This window comes from Hyperoodon ampullatus, assembly GCF_949752795.1.
Source record: "Hyperoodon ampullatus genome assembly, chromosome: 11".
NCBI classification, from domain to species: Eukaryota; Metazoa; Chordata; class Mammalia; order Artiodactyla; family Ziphiidae; genus Hyperoodon; species Hyperoodon ampullatus.
The window spans coordinates 3,298,063-3,316,004 of NC_136924.1; the positions used below are offsets into that span (position 1 = coordinate 3,298,063).

The window sequence follows — 17,942 nt, forward strand, 5'->3', positions numbered from 1 at the left end:
CAAACACTGGTGATACGAATATTCTTGGAAATGTATCTTAGTAGACATATATATCCATGAATATCTCTAGGGTTTAAACCTAGAAGCAGAACTCCTAGGTCAGAGTATATGTGGGTCTTCAACTTTAAGAATACCATATTGTTTACCAGTTTGCTTATTTTTCCACTAGCACTGTGTGTGAGTTCTCCTTTCTCCATATCCATGGTAACACATCAATATTGACAGATTTTTAATATCTTTGCCAATCTGTTGGGTGTGTGTATCAATAGTAAATCAATGAGATTTTAGTTTGTGTGTCCCTGATTACTAATGATATTGAGCACTATCTCATGTGAATTACCATTTTAATTTTCTCTTTGTGAAGAGCCCAGATCTTTTGCACATTAAAAAAAAAAAAACTCATTGTCTATCTACATTAAAAAAAAAACCTCATTGTCTATCTTTTTCTTAATTTATACAGGAATTCTTAATGTTTTCCAATTATTGGTTCTTTGCCAGTTATATTTATTACAAATATCTCCCCATTCTACGGCTTCTCTTTTAATTCTCTGCACAGTCTCTTTGATGAACAGCTCTTGATCTTAATGTTGTCAAATTTAGCAATCTCATTCTTTTAACAGTTAGTGCTTTTTGGTCTTAAGAAAGTCTCCCCTAAATCTGTGGTCATGAAGATATTTTCCAATAATGTAGTAGTAAACAGAGTTTACTTTCTCTTACTAACTCAATGGACTATGATTCCTGAATAAATTAGCACTCTGCCCCTAATTCTAATTTGTTAACAGAATACAAGTGTTATCAGCATTGATAAGGTATAACCTTTTTATATACTTCAGTAAAATTTGGTTCATTAATGTTTAGATATAATACAGAAAGATTTATGCTGCTTTAATCTTGTTAAAATGAGATTATATACACACATCTACAAATGCAGATTGAATAAGTATTTACAAAATATAGAATTGCTACATAAACTATACTGAATACAGCCAAGAATCAAGAAATTGTATAAGAAAAAAATCTCCAAGAAGTCAAAACATACTAAACAGCTCCATCTATGTACTAAAGCTTACAGAGTATCTATAAACATCTTTGTTCAGAGTTTATTTATTCCAATTTCTAGGTACATGGACAAAGGGTACCATTTCTATTTTATAACTCATCATAAAGAAAAAGGCCATACCAATATATTCCTTAAGGTAGAAGTAACAAAAAAAAACGGGGGGGGTAGATTTTCCTAAGGAAAACTAAAATGATAAAAGGGTTGTGGTCAAAGTGGTAAAACAAAGTTATCTTTAAATGTCACTAATGTAGAACCTCTCTTTCTCTAATGATGTCAGATAAATCAATAAAATGTCCCAGAAAAAATTATATTTTTTACTTTTAACTTAAAAGAAATACATAAAAAGCCACTTCTTTGAAGTACCTAATTCTACTTCTTAGCTGATAAAATAAAACATATTTTCAAAAGCTTTTTATCATGGCTGGTTGTAATAAAACTGTTGGTTGTATTAAGAGGAATATGGAAGCATCCCTATGAATATGATTTTCTCTATTTCAAGAATTAGAAAACAAAGCCAACTATTTACTTTTCCATTCAAACAAATCTATCTAGAATGAACTTCAATATTTTCTTTGAGAAGAGAAACCGACAATTCTGTCTTCAATTACCTAATGAAGTAAAAACCAAATGTCTAAACAGTGAAGTTTTCTATTGTTTAGTAAGGTAACCTGATTATTCTTTATATTAAGTAGACTCATAGCATGAAGGTCAGCAAACATGTGCTAGCAAGCCTGCTGGCTTAAAAAAAGAAAATCAAGAAGACAAAGACAAATACAGAAATGGAACCAAGTCACATTGTAAAAGCAAATAAGTACAGTATTTAACAACATTAAAAAAATTTCTGTGTGTTGTATTTTCAGAGCCACTTCTGAACATAGACAAATAGTAAAATTTACACCATTTTGAGAACATTAAGAAACAAGCATGATAGTAATCATGCTACACTAAGAAGACTAAATACGGACTATGAATGTTGTTTAAAGCTTATGCTACTTAGGCAACAGTTCAGGACTATGGTTTCCAATTCTTTTCAGAAACCCTGTTAGAAAAGAAAATGAAATCAGTGAATTTACAATAATTTACTTAACTGCCCAAGTAACACTTTCTACAAGTTGTTTCACTATCTCAAAAGAATGCATATACTGCCTGGCGGCATGAATATTCACAAAAAGCTAAGAATAAAGGTTAGTGTGAAAAATGAAAATATAATTTGAATTTCACAAAATGTGTGTCAGAAAAATATATAAACAATTAAAACAAGCACCAGGTTCAGTCAATACTTCTTTACCATGAGTATTAAAAGAATATTTTTATTTTAAAAGAAAAATACAATCTTAAAAGAGTAGATATGATTATGTAGCAGCTTAATATTTTGAAAACAAAACAGAGATTATTTATATTTTAAAATCTATAACTAAATATTTGCTACAATAAATCTTTTTCAAGCAATAAAAGATCAGCTTACATCTACAACTCATCGACCAGTTGTTTAATGTCTGAATCATAGCTGTCAATGCCTAATTTCATTTAATAAATACTACCATAAAAATAACATTTTTTAAGCAAAAACTTATCATACATACCCAAACACATCTAACAACATAAAGTAAGGCATTTCAAAAATTATATTTAGGTAGAAAACTTCACGTTAGTCAGGACTTAAGCTATTAAAGTTTAAACTAAACATCAATTTTCACATAGCTACTATTTTGCTTGAAATAGTCTAACAAGTATCAATATTAAATATGTGGGTTTCATTTGCAATTGGTTTATCTATGGAATTTTATCTGAAGTCTAGAAAGGGCTTTATTTTTATCAAAGGGTTATAATATTTATTTCAATAATTAAAGCAAAAATTTATGCTATCAGCACTCAAGATTCATACTTCACTGAATCATTAGTTTTCAAGTTCAAGCTTAAAGAGACTGTAAAAGAAAATATGGAAAAGCCAAGCCATATAGCAGCAGTTACTAAAATCTAACCTTTCACTATAGAATTGTTTTGTTTAAACAAAAGCAGTTTTAAGATGTTAAAACATCTAGTTTATTTTAATAAAAAAAATCTATAAGAAATTAAGAAAAGAATGCAAGATTAAACAAACAAACCTGGCAACGAAGGAGAAAGTTCATTGTATCCTCCAAATGAAGCATTCCGGACCAGCTTTCGGCCATCAATTCGTGGAGGAAATAAAACAGGCGAAACCACAGTACAGGAAGAAAATCTGCGTTGCTGTGAGCTCTCTTCCTTCATGGTTTAGAAAGTCTATTTAATGTATATGCTCACCCAGAAGCCTAATTAGACGAGTATGGCAATGACAGGCTTTTCTCTCACATCCAAATATAGCAAAACCCACCAGCACAAACAAAGGACACACACATTTAACAGCAAAGGAGAAGGACCAGAGACTGTCAAATCAGCAATAAACAGATACAGAAAGAGACTGACAGAAAAGGCACTAAGTCATGCTGCTGGGTTTTTTTAAAAAAATGAACTGATAAACAAGAAAGGCTATTCCACCGTTTCACCTTTTTATCAAACCAGTAATGCCCTGGGTTGAATTGCTGCTTTAGGAAAACAAAGCAAGATCAATACTTAGAGATTCAGGCTGAAGTAATAAGATCAGTTTCTCTTTTCCCAAAAAACGCAATCCTCTTCTCATATCCATTACGTTTTTATAGTATCTGCCACACTTCCCACCTCTTCCAATTCTTTCCTTTCCAATTTTTGCTTACTTTAAAAATGGATATACACATAACACTGTTTATCTTTCCTGAAGCTTCTAGATTTATATCTAATCTACTGCTTGCTTCAGCCATGATTAAGAATTCATAAGGAAAGATATTCTTTCACATTCAGTTCTGATGGATTCCAGCGGCTAACGCAGAGAACAAACATTTAAGTTTTACCTCTAGTAGGGATATATGCATCATTAAGACAGTGTTAATGCAAACCAATCAACAGAAAAGATTAAAAGGATACCATTAATAATGCTGCATGCCCCAATATATGTTTCTTTGAAACAGCTGCTGTAGTTCCTCTTCATTACATTTAAACTTTTCAAAATATATAATCTACCAACAAGTATTTTCCACTTAAAACTCTCTTATTTAAAAAGTGTAACTTTATTATCATAGTAACAAATGGAAATATCTTTCTTTTCTAGGTTAAAACTAAGTGACTGGTATGATCCCACATCATTAAATCTAACAGGAAAGACCCATAGCCAAAATGATACGCTATGTCGTCTCTTTATTCCTAATCTTTAAAACTCCAGAGAATTCTTTCCTACTTACATTAAAATCCATTTGCCTCACTCTACACCTGAACTAAAATTAAAAACTCTAAGTCAATTACTTTCTCTATATACTCTAGACTGCTTTTTCTGATCACAGTTCTTTCAACCCAGAAATACACCTCCTTAGCTAGACAACAACAATTCAATTACAACTGATTTAGTGGTTCATTTTATAGACCTTAGTATAAGATCTGTTTCCTTCCTTACTATGCATACACTTCAAGGCTGGTTCTCCACTCATATACAACAGCATCCCATATAATCTCAGATTGTTTCTCTTCACAAGAAAGGACACTTAAAAATAAACAAACTCAATATATACACAACATATTATTTCTTTGACAAAGGTATTTCAAAATCAATTAGTAGTAAAAACAGTTTATGGTTGATACCTACAACTATAACAGGTTTTGTGTGTTTGTTTTGGGGTTGTTTTTTTCTCTTTTCTCCATGCCATGAAACATAGATTACCATTTAATATAGGCAAAAGAGAAATAATTATAATTAATTCATGCAATGGTACTTGGCTCTCAAGACATGAAGAATATAACATCACAAAAGGCATTTATAGTATAATGGTTAAACAGGATTTGAAATTAAAACTGCCTGGGTTCAAATCCTAGCTCTATCCTAGCTGGATGCATTTGAGCAATTGACTTAATTTCTCTGGGTCTCTGTTTCCTCATCTATAAAATGCTAATAATATTCCCTATATTACAGGATTGTTATAAGGATCAAATTGGAAAATATCTATGTAAAATCAAGAAAGGTTCCAGGTTAAAAAAGATACTGACCTAATGTATTCCCTCCTAAAACTTGACAAAAATGACAGGAAACGAGTATTTTTTTAAAAATATAAGCAGGTATGGGTATGTATCCCACAAGTATGTATCCAGGAGAAGATACATCAACAACATAAGTTTGACAGTGGAGAGCATGAAATGAACTTGTAGTCACTGTCCTGCAGATTCAGGAAAGCTTAACCACAAACCAGCAGTGGTAAAAACTGAGAACTAATCCTACCCATGGCAAAGAATCCTTGTGCATATAATTTACAGCACCAAGATCAGGAATGAGACAAGTTACTGACATCAACAATACTGAAATCAAGACAAAAATACAGGCAAGGCCTTCAAAATTAGAAGGAAATGACTTCCAATTTAGAATTCCATACCCAGTCAAATCATCAATTACATATTAGGGTAAAATAAAGATATTTTTAGATATGCAAGGTCTTAAAATTTTACTTTCCATGAATGTTTTTAAAGAATTTACTAGAGTAGCCATTCTCACCTGGGGTTCTACAATAGAATTAGGCCTAATGCACTAAAACATCCACTATTCAGAATGAATTAACTTTTTTCTCCCATGCATCTATAATGGCTCAAATTATGTACCATATACTTGGGAGAATTGAGAAAATATTCACCTATATTATTTTCCACAGGCCTTCCTTACTTCCCTCTAAGGAACTTCCTTGAGAAAGGCTATACAAAAATATATGCTCTAGGGCTTCCCTGGTGGCGCAGTGGTTAAGAATCCGCCTGCCAATGCAGGAGACACAGGTTCGAGCCCTGGTCCAGGAAGATCCCACATGCCGCGGAGCAACTAAGTCCGTGCGCCACAACTACTGAGCCTGCGCTCTAGGGCCCGAGAGCCACAACTGCTGAAGCCCATGCTCCTAGAGCCCATACTCCACAATAAGAGAAGCCACCGCAATGAGAGGCCCGCGCACTGCAATGAAGAGTAGCCCCTGCTCGCCACAACTAGAGAAAGCCCGCGCAGCAATAAAGACCCAATGCAGCCAAAAACAAAATAAATAAATTTTAAAATATATATATATGCTTTACCAAAAAGTGATGGCAAATTAAGAATGCGTGGAGTACAGGAAACAGGATACTGAACTTAAGAAACTGTCATCACCAAATGTCTCCTACTACCTCTTTTTGACCCAAAAGACAAATTCTGTGGGTGAGCTTTGCCCAAATTCTTTTCTGACCTTAGCTGGTCTTGACAGTATGCTGATGAAGCTTTTTCTCTTTCTCTCAGCCCCTGATGTCCGGATAAACTGAGGATACTTCAAATATGTTGAAATGTTTTTTCTTAAAGACTTTATTTTTAGAGCAGTTTTAGATTCACAGCAACATTAAGAGGAAGGTACAGGGCTTCCCTGGTGGTGCAGTGGTTGAGAATCCGCCTGCCGATGCAGGGGACACGGGTTCGAGCCCCGGTCTGGGAAGATCCCACATGCCGCGGAGCGGCTGGGCCCGTGAGCCATGGCCGCTGAGCCTGCGCGTCCGGAGCCTGTGCTCCGCAACGGGAGAGGCCACAGCAGTGAGAGGCCCGCGCACCGCAAAAAAAAAAAAAAAAAAAAAAAGAGGAAGGTACAGATATTTCCCATGTACCCCCTGCCTCCACACATGCATGGCCTCTGCCATGATCAATTTCCCACGCCAGAGTAGAACATTTGTTACAACTGATCAATCTGTATTAACACATCATCGCCCAAAGTCCACAGCATACTTTAGGGCAGCAGTACCCAACCTTTCTGGCACCAGGGACCAGTTTTGCAGAAGACAATGTTTCCACAGACCGGGGCGGGGGGATGGCTCAGGCCGTAACGCGAGCACGGGGGAGCGGCAGATGTGGCTTCGCTCGCTCGCCCGCCGCTCGCCTCCCGCTCCGTGGCCCGGTTCCTAACAGGTTCCTAACAGTGAAAATGGAGTATTTTCACTGCCCTAAAAATCTTCTGTGCTTCAAGTATTCACTCCTCCCTCCTCTCTACCTCCTGGAAACCACTAATCTTTACTGTGTCCATAATTCTGCCTCGACCATAATGTCAGGTAACTGGTATCACACAGTCTGAAGCCTTTTCAGGTCGGCTTCCTTCACTTAGCAATATGCATTTTAGGTTCCTCTATGGCTTGATATCTCATTTCTTTATTTTTTTGGTTAATTTATTTATTAATTTTTGGCTGCGTCAGGTCTTAGTTGCGCATGCAGGACCTTTAGTTGTAGCATGCAGGCTCTTTGCTGCGGTGCATGCAGGTCTCTCTCTAGTTGTGGCACGCAGGCTCCAGAGCACGTGCGCTCAGCTGTTGTGGCACATGGGCTCTCCAGTTGTGGCGCACAGGCTCAGTAGTTGCATCGCAAGAGCCCAGTTGCCCCGCGGCATGTGGGATCTTAGTACCCCCACCAGGGATCAAACCCACGTCCCCTGCATTGGAAGGTGGATTCTTAACCACTGGACCACCAGGGAAGTCCCAATATCTCATTTCTTTTTAGCTCTAAACAATATTCCACTGTCTGGATGTATCACAGTTTATTTATCCTTTCACCTACAGAAGGACAAAACTTGGTTGCTTCCAAGTTTTGGCAATTATAAAATAAAGTTGTTATAAACATCTTTGTGTAGGTTTTGTGAGGACATAAGTTCTCAACCTCTTTGGATAAATACCAAGCAGTGTGACTGCTTGACCATATGGTAAGAATATGATTTAGTTTTGTAAGAAACCTCCAAACGATCCTCTGAAATGACTGTACCGTTGTGCAGTCCCACCAACAATGAACGAGAGTTCCTGCTGTTCCACATCCTTGCCAGCATTTCATGATGTCAATGTTCCAGATTTTGGCCATCCTAATAGGTGTGCAGTGGTTATATCTTGTTGTTTTAATTTGCACTTCCCTGATGACATATGACATGGAACATCTTTTCCTATGCTTACTTGCTATCTGTATACCTTCTTTGGTGAGGTGTCTGTTAAGGTCTTTGGCCCATTTTTTAATCGAGTTGTTTGTTTTCTTATTGTTGAGTTTTCAGAACTCTTTGTATATCATTGGATAGGTCCTTTCTAGGTGTGCTTTTTGGAAATATTTTCTCCCAGTCTTTGGCTTGTGAGCTCATTCTCTTGTCACTTTCTTTCACAAAGCAAAAGTTTTTAATTTAAATGTTCTATTTTCTACCTATTCTTGGTAGGACATGGTGAACTAAAAGGCAGAAAATACCTTTCATGACCATATTACTGTCAGGTATCTAGTACCTAAACTGCAAGATATGATGAGCCCTATGTATCCCAGGGCTCACTTGCCCAGTGCTTTCCAAAGACGAGATTCCTGTTAAACTCTCAAATAAATCAAAGCCAAACTATAACCCAGAGACTCTGTTCAACTTATCTTTTCCTGGGAATCGTTATGACTGACAAGGGCCTAATTTCCAAAACATACAAATAGCTCATACAACTCAATAACAACAACAACAACAGAAACCCAATAAAAAAATAGGTAGAAGAGCAAAGAAGACATACAAATGGCCAATAGGCACATGAAAAGATGCTCAACATTGCTAATTACTAGAGAAATGCAAATCAAAACTACAATGAGGTATCACCTCACACTGGCCAGAATGGCCATCATTAAAAAGTCTACAAATAACAAATGCTGGAGAGGGTGTGGAGAAAAGGGAACCCTCCTACACTGTTGCTGAGAATGTAAATTGGTGCAGCCACTATGGAAAACAGTATGGAGGTTCCTTAAAAAACTAAAAAGAGAGTTGCCATATGATCCAGCAATACCACTTGCAGGCATATATCCAGAGAAAACGCTAATTTGAAAAGATACACACACCCCTATGTTCATAGCAGCACTATTTATAATAGCCAAGGCATGGAAGCAAGCTAAATGTCCATCGACGGATGAATGGATAAAGAAGATGTGGTATATATACACAATGGAACACTACTTAGCCATAAAAAAGAATGAAATAATGCCATTTGCAGCAACATGGATGGACCTAGAGATTATCATACTAAGTAAGTCAGACAAAGAAAGACAAAAATCATATGATATCACTTATAAAAATATGAGACAAATGAACTTATTTACAAAAACAGAAATAGACTCACAGACATAGAAAACAAACTTATGGTTACCAAACGGAAAAGGGGGTGGGGAAGGGATAAATTAGGAGTTTGGGATTAGCAGATACAAACATATATATATATACGTATGTATGTACAGCTGAATCATTTTGCTGCACTATACCAAAACTAACACAGCATTGCAAATCAACTATACTTCAATAAAAAATCTTTAGGACTTCCCTGGTGGCACAGTGGTTAAGAATCCGCCTGCCAATGCAGGGGACATGGGTTTGATCCCTAGTCCGGGAAGATCCCACATGCTGCAGAGCAATTAAGCCCATGAGCCACAACTACTGAGCCCACGCGCCACAACTATCGAAGCCCACACGCCAAAACTACTGAGGCTGCATGCTGCAACTACTGAAGCCCGCGCACCCTGAGCCTGTGCTCCTCAACGAGAAGCCACCACATTGAGAAGCCCGCGCACTGCAGCAAAGAGTAGCCCCTGCTCACCACAACTAGAGAGAAAGCCACGCAGCAACGAAGGACCCAAACGCAGCCAAAAAAAAAAAATAAAATAAATTAATTAAAAAAAATTTTTTTAAAGACCTGCAGCATAATCACATTTACTGTGCCTTGCTGGCTAGATTCAACTACTGTAAAACTTATAGCAAAGCTGAACATTCTTCAAACATATCTGGGTTAACATCTGAATTTATCATCTCTCTCATTTTACACTACATTATCTATGTATGAAAACAAGAAAAATTACAAAAAAAGAATGTTGTAGGATCATTAAAATAGTTTTGAAAGTCATGTGAAACACTTATATTAGAAATAGATTTTGACCTATGGATAAACTTACTTATTTTGAAAATGCTTCTCAAAATTCAAGTTACCACTCATTGGTAAGTTGAAAATCAATTTAGTGACTCACAAATAGCATTTAAAAAAATGAAACAGAATAAGCCAAGATAGGAAATATTAGAGTGCATCATACTCTGATATTAAAAGGCGAGCTGTTTCATCAATCATTTAAGACTTTTTATATAAGTACACACACACACATTATGTTTTGGGTAGTGACATAAAATGTATTTCTTACATGGATCACTGTCAAAATAGGAAAACACTGACATAAATGATATTATTCCTTTTGAAATTCCCTAACACTAAAAAGAACTAATACCTCTCCTTGCCACTAGAGACCAACTACATATATTATCTTTGGTCTAGGGACTCTTTCCATATTAAAACGGCAGGCATTTGAGCAGAGGGAAAAACCACAAAAGGCCATAATAAGAAGATCTTTAGATGTTCCTGCTATATGCCCAAAGAAAATGCCCAGCTTCAACTTCTTTCTATAGAGCCAGAAGATTAGGACTGGAGAAGGCATCTCACTGTAATAACAGAACGCCAATGAGTTCCCTGGACAAATTCCAGACTATCTTTATTTAAAAAACAGATAAAGCAAACATAGCTGATATTCTGAAATAATCTAATTTGGTAGTTGGAAAATCCATCTAAACTCTATATAAAGTTCCATATGCACACTCATGATAAAATATATTGATTTAAATTATGATGAAAGTATTATAAGAGCTATGTACTTTATCTTGAATCCCAAGATAATAAACTTAGGCTTTAAGAGATTTTAAAATCCTTAAAGCAGCAAGAAGAGTTGGAAAAAGATCTAAATACTGAAAACAAAAATCAACCAATAAGAATTTAAGAAAGTATTATGTCCAAACATGAAGAGAACCACTGCCCTAAAAAATGAACTAAATATCTGAAGGTGGTACTATACAAATTCAGCAGTAAGTTTCCTTACAGAGCATGAAATTAAAAAATAATATAGTTATTTACTATTATTTAAGCAGCACAGGCTTAGCAAAAAAGTCTATTAATAACCTTTCAAAGAACATATAAATTAAGATGGTTGATAATAACCTTTGCTTTAAAATATAAAACACAACAATAAAGTTCTCAGTCAATTTCCATCCTCCAATATGATAATTAATTTCTTAGCTGTAATTAGTAAAATTTCATTGATGATTATACGGTTTGAAAATTATACAAAGCAATCTTATTATCCCACATTACCTCAGAAAATAACTGTAGCTTCTCAGCATTAAATACGTTCTCAACTTAACAGCACATGCAAATGCACATACAAAATTAAAAGGATGGCTTAGTATAATTTTAGACTGGATAGCATTCCTGTCTAAATATCCATATGCACAGCAATAAGTGTAAGACAGTACTTTCCTTTGGATGAAAAGTTCTTTGTAATTATATTTGTATATTAGATATTCATTCATTCAATAAAAATTTAATAAGCACCTACTTTGTGTTAGTAATTATGTTAAGCACAAGAGAGTTATGAACATAACAGTCCCTAATTTCTGCTCTTACTGAGCTTTCAACATATGTGAGTACATGTTCATTAAAAGTTGATTGAAACTCGGAGAGTCTATTTCCACAAAGTAAATGTTAAATGAAGTGCTTAGGTTTCTTTCTAAGACTGTTCACAAGAATCTAACTGAAGATGTACTAAGAGTACCTATGAATGTAACCATCATAATACTACCTCATAATTATATAGTAATAAGCTTTCAAAAGTGTTTTCACATGTGTTCTCAACAGATTCAAAGAACAACACTATGACATACAAAAGGAGTAGTATCCTGGTTTTACAGGTAATCAAGCTCTGAGGCACACAGGCTCCAAGTCACACAGTAAACAAGCAATAGAGCCAAGATTAGAATCCAGCCATGAGAGTAGTGTTTACTTTCCCCCCGTCCCCTCTTTCTGCTTTCCCTAAGCCTGCCAACACAGATGCCAGCATCAAGCCATTTTGTGGTAAGGCGAGACTCAAAGATGGGGGATAAAAAACATGATCCCAGGCTACAATAGGGTCTGCGGTGGGAAGGCGTAAAATGAGAAAAATCTTAATGATAGTGAAGAAGAAAGGGGAGCCTATAGGACAGAGACCACTCAACTGGATCATCTTTCACATATAGGGACAGTTTGTAAATCAGGGACTTAATTAAAAACTTGTAAAAAATCTATGTTTCAAAAATTCTTCCACTAGAAAGCTGTGCAAGTATCATGTTAGAAAAAAGCTACTACACTCTTTCCTTCCATACAACTGAGTTCTCAAAACATAACAGATAAAGAAAATCCCACTCCTCACTGTACCCATTTAAATGTTAGTGTTCCACAAGTAACTAGTCTTCCAGCTCTTCTCTCCAAGCATGGGAACCAAGTTATAAGACAATATTGCTTGTTTTAGGACAGCAAGAATGGATACTGATCTCTCCATTCCCTCTCTTAGCTGATGTTCAAATATTGGTGCCAATGCTCACATCTTTTTACTTACCCACCAGAGACTCAATCCAACTCTATGCAAGCTTTGGAGTTGGATATGAATTAAATAGGCTGGCACACTCCAGAAATTTCCTAATGATGAGCCTAACAAGGTCCTGAAGAAGCTATTTTGATTCCACAGTTGTAACCACATATCTAACTAACTTCATGGTCCACTACTCCATCCAAAATACAAGGATTTCCTTATCTTTTTACCCTATACCCACAATCTCCTCACATAGGCAAATGACATAAACCTATGGTTCACAGAGTTTGAATTTGGGGACCAGTAAAATTTCCCCCCAAAACGGTAGCACTGCTATCAGGGTTCTCATCTTGATAAGACATAATATTTTCTTAAACCTATAATTCACAATCTTCATCAATTCACAAAGGGATATTAAATATCATACAGCAGGAAGACTATAATCTCATAATAAAGGATGCTCCTTTACAGTGAAGGAATTTTACTTAGTGAAAAATCATAATAGTGTATTTATTTTTCTCATCTACTTAGAGAACTAGGAAAGAACCACATGCACCAGCACTAGCCCACAGACTATACCATTAAAAAAAGAGAGATGCATTTATTCTAAGGACATATACACAAGAGTGAATATAACGTGTACATTTTAAACATTATTAATAAAAATGAAAACATAGGTAATGACCACTAACTTAAGAAAGAGAGCATTTCAAGTGTCTTTGATGGCTCCCATGTATGCTTGATTGTACACACCTCCCTTCTAATCAGAGTTAACCCTTATTCCAAATTCTATTTTACTCCTTCTATTGTTCTATCATGTACCTATCCCTACACAATGCATTGATTCTCTTTTTTGGCCACACAGCGCGGCTTGCAGGATATTACTTCCCCAACCAGGGATCGAACGCATGCTCCCTGCAGTGGAAGTGTGCAGTCTTAACCACTGGACTGCTAGGGAAGTCCCTTGATTCATTTTTTTCTTTTTCTTTCTTTCTCTCTCTCTCTTTTTTTTTTTTTTTTTTTGGCTACACCATGCGGCATGCAGAATCTTAGTTCCCCAACCAGAACCTGTGCCCCCTACAGTGGGACCACTTAACTGCCAGGGAGGTCCCATGCATTCATTCATTTTACTTATTTTTAAACTTTACATAAATGTCATCATACTGCATGAACTTTAATTTGTTTTGTATATGCTTCCACACTGATGCCTGTAGCTTTAAATCATTCATTTCATTGTTGTATAGTATTCTACTGTATGAATATAACTATGATATTTATTCATTCCACTGATGACAGACATTTGGGTTTTCCCCATTTCTTTTTTTTTCTATTACAGACAATTTGCTGGTACACATTTGTGAGAGTTTCACTAGGTCTAGGATACACTAAGGAGTATGCTCATCTTCAACTTTACTATGTAATATGCCAAACTGTTTTCCAAAATCACCAACATATGCATTCACTACTAGTAAATGAGAGTTTCTGTTGTTTCACGTCCCCACTGACACTTGTACTTGTTGGACTTTGAATCTAGGGTATAAAATGGAAATCCACTGTAGTATTAATTCACTTTTGCCAGTTTCCTAATGTTAAACATCCTTTCACACTTACTGGCCTTTTGTGTTATCTCTTCTGTAAATAGCTATTCATGTCTTTTGTATATTTTTCTAGTGGGTTTTGGTCTTTTGGGTTGATACATAGGAGTATTTTATTTTTCCTAGATATTAATTCATTGTCAGTTATATGCATAGCAATTTGTTTCTTCACTATTTTTGTGGTATCTTTAGATAAACAGATATTCTTAACCTCAACAAGGTAGAATGGGTCAATCTTCAGTTTGAGAGGTGTGTGTGTGTGTCTTGTTAAATCCTTCTTTACCTCAAGGATATACAAATATTTTTCTATGTTTTGTAAAGTTTAATAGCTTTATCTTTCACATTTAATCTGGGTTTGATTTTGTATTTAGTGGAAGAGATCTATTTTCATTTTTCTCATACAGATAACTAATTTCCCCAAAACAGTTTATTGAGTAAAATGTCATTGACTGAGTTTCCATATACGCTTGAGCCTGTTTGAAGTCTGCTGTGTTCCATTCATCTCATTGTCTCTATCAGCAGGAATACCACCCATCTTATTTACTAGAGCGTTAGGTTAAGGACTAAGGAAGCCCTGACCCTTGTCTGGCTCTGCTTCTTCAGGAATGTCTCGTCTCTTCTTTGCCCTTTGCTCTCCCTAGAGAGTTATGGACAACCTTATCAAGTACCATGAAAAAAATCCTGTTGAGATATGAATTCAAAACACATCGAACACACACAATCAATCTGAGAAGTGACATGCTAATAACATTGAATTTTCCTATCAGAAACATGGTATGTCTCTCCATTTCTGGAGAATACATACTCTTAGTATTATACTTTTCTACTTAAAGGTATTTCACACCTCTTGTTAGATTTATTGCTATGTACCTTATTTTCTGTTATTTTAAGTGGTTACTATTTAAATTGGCTCCCTTCTCTCAGTAACTCTCACTAACTCCCTTACTTTACCGACAGGTCACACTCTAAAAATAAATTTTTACAACACCATGTCCAGCATTCTGATGTTCTTACTAGGAAGGTTTTCTCTGAACATTTAGTTTGCCATGTTACTGGAAGTGAAAGTTCAGCTACATGTCTTCATGTTTTCTTATGTTTCCCTATTTCTTGTCCCTAAACTTCGCAATCACAAATTAAACTCTTGAAGGCAGAAGCTACGAATATCATTTTTTGTTTGTTCTTGCTCTCTAGTACAGAAGTAGGTACCAAGCAGGCTAAATAAAGGCCAGCTTGATAGAGGAGACCCTTGGAAAACCCTGTACTCCCCAGGTGGTATTTGTCCTTCTGTTACAAACATCCTTCCTCCACCTGGGAAAAGATGAGTTTGCTAAACTTTCAGTGTTTCATCCTTAAATAAAATTTAATATATGTTCAAAGTTACCACAAAGAAATGGAAACAGGGCTTCCCTGGTGGCGCAGTGGTTGAGAGTCCGCCTGCCGATGCAGGGGACACGGGTTCGTGCCCCGGTCCGGGAAGATCCCACATGCCGCGGAGCGGCTGGGCCCGTGAGCCATGGCCGCTGAGCCTGTGCGTCCGGAGCCTGTGCTCCGCAACGGGAGAGGCCACAACAGTGAGAGGCCCGCGTACCGCAAAAAAAAAAAAAAAAAAAAAAAAAAGAAATGGAAACAGAAAAGTTTCTATTAAACTACTGTTTATCTTCTCTCAGAAATTATGCAAATATTACTTGGTAAATTAAATTGATATTATCTTGCTATATATTCATTAAAAATACCGAAAGCTTGCCTCCACATGCCTCAAATAAGGAAAGGAAAATTGTAGCAGCTAACTCTACAAATGAAACTCTTTTACCATTCTTGCTAAGAGGGATATCTCAACCTCTCAGACTGTGAAGACAATTGGGGGCGAAATCCCACCAGAAAAGAGCTGAGAAACTAGTGCAGGTATTTTGTGACAATCCTTCACTGTTATCTTAATAAATAAATAAATTGGGGGGGAGGAATGTATGAATGTATATGTTTATGGGGAGAAAAGCATCCTTTAGCGTTCTTAATGTTCATCTTACTGCTTTGTTAAAGAAGCAGTTAGTAAGGACTGGCAAGGATAAGACAGACTCTCTCATCTTTGTGAAGATGCTTAAAACAAAGCTGAATTATTCATTCTCACTTTTCAATAAATGATTTCAAAGTATTTCAGTTTCTCCTGTAGAACAGCCGAAGAATACAGATATTGTAACATTTCACAAGAGAGATTTAGAAACATATTTTATTCTTATTTTCTTAACTTGCCAAATACTATATTCTCTTTCATTACTTAATAGATACTTTCATAACTCTATGAAGCAACTCCCCAAACACAAGGAATTTCAAAACAGAAAACAACCATGTCTTAAGAAATAACTTCAGAAATCTAACTTATTGAGGGCTCAGAAACTTAGAAGAAAATCAACATAATCTCTAATTTATACTATTTCTAAAGAAAACAATCTACCATAGCACAACATCTAGGGAAAAAAAGAGAGTGGGGGTGGGGAATAAATTCAAGTTTTCTTTTAGGTAAAACAATTTTCATGAAATATAACACATGTATTCAAGAACACACTTGTTAATGTGTGTATGGTCTCATATATGTTCAGAATTGACCCTAGAAATGTCTTGCCAAGGAAGGAAGAATTGCTTCGGTTCAGGGAGGAAACTGACTTCTAGGTCTCCTTTGGTCTGTGAGCCACTCTACTGAAGGTACTCAGCAGTAGTCACCTGAGATTTTATTAACAATGTCTAAAATTGTCACCCTGGGGAATCTGGTACGATATCTTCACAATAGTACACTCTCTGTTAAAGAAAATCCCCCTTTAAAGTTTTCTGTTAAGTTAGAAGTATTAGATATAGACCCATCACTCCACGTTTAATGCTGCCAGAGCAGTCAAGGTGAAGGGACTTCACAGGTTTAAGAGAATTTACTAAAGGATAAGAGAAACACAATACTAAGTGTAGACATTTTAATTCAAGCCTAGATAAACCAAACATGGCCTAAATTAACTTTGATAAAACTGATTGAGCAGGTAAAACTTTTAGTTTTCAAAGTTTTTAAATTTTAAACACGAAAGTTAGTTTGAAATGGATTCATATAAGTTTTGGCACGGCAACATTTTACATTCTCTCACAAAGCACTACAATTGAAAGATGGTTTTTAAAAAATGAAACCGTGAAAATAGCTTTTTATGACCAGAGAAAGAAAGGGTAGCTACAAGATAAAATTTAGTAACTCATCAAGCTTTGATAATAATCTCAAATGTGATCCAGAGGGAATAGAGCATCTGTCTGTGAGATGAGCTATAATTTAGTCTCTAGGCCGCCTTAGCATTGTCCTTATTCAAAAGTACAGGGAAAAGGGAGACAACAAGCCTAATTTACAAGTCTTTCTTTCTTGATAAAAAACTGAAATACATTACATTCAAACAAGTCAGCCTAAAACAAATACCATCCTACTTAAGAGACTGTAATCATACTTAAGTTAAAACTACTTTGAAGTAAACTGGTACTTAGTCTTCAAACAGGGAAAAAAATCTGGCAAATACACAATTTTTGGAATAATCCAAATAATTCATCATCATAATCTAAACAGATAACAAATGAAAGATTATCTTGATGTGTGTGGGTGGGCTTTAGTGAGGAGAGCCAGAGTCTCCCTACTTCCACCAAAAAAAAAAGAAAAAAAATCCTAAAATGATGGAAGGAAACCACAATGCAAAAAAATAAACAAGTTGTTTTTAAGGGAAAGTGACCCACATTAAATTGGTATGAATCAATACGTATAAAG

General features: G+C 35.8%; 1 protein-coding gene across 4 annotated transcripts in view; it reads right to left on the minus strand.

Annotated features, from left to right (window-relative positions):
- OSBPL8 (oxysterol binding protein like 8) overlaps positions 1 to 17,942 on the minus strand; it is a gene marked incomplete at its 5' end in the record, with an annotated part of 131,992 nt that overhangs the window by 63,604 nt on the left and 50,446 nt on the right. The window contains one exon of one of the 4 annotated variants that reach the window (XM_079714283.1): positions 3,166 to 3,310. The exons of the other annotated variants lie outside the window; for them this stretch is intronic. Within the exon in view, the coding sequence (XP_079570409.1) occupies positions 3,166 to 3,310 (145 nt within the window). Of the gene's footprint in view, positions 1 to 3,165; positions 3,311 to 17,942 lie in introns of those variants that run through there. 4 annotated transcript variants of the gene reach the window in all.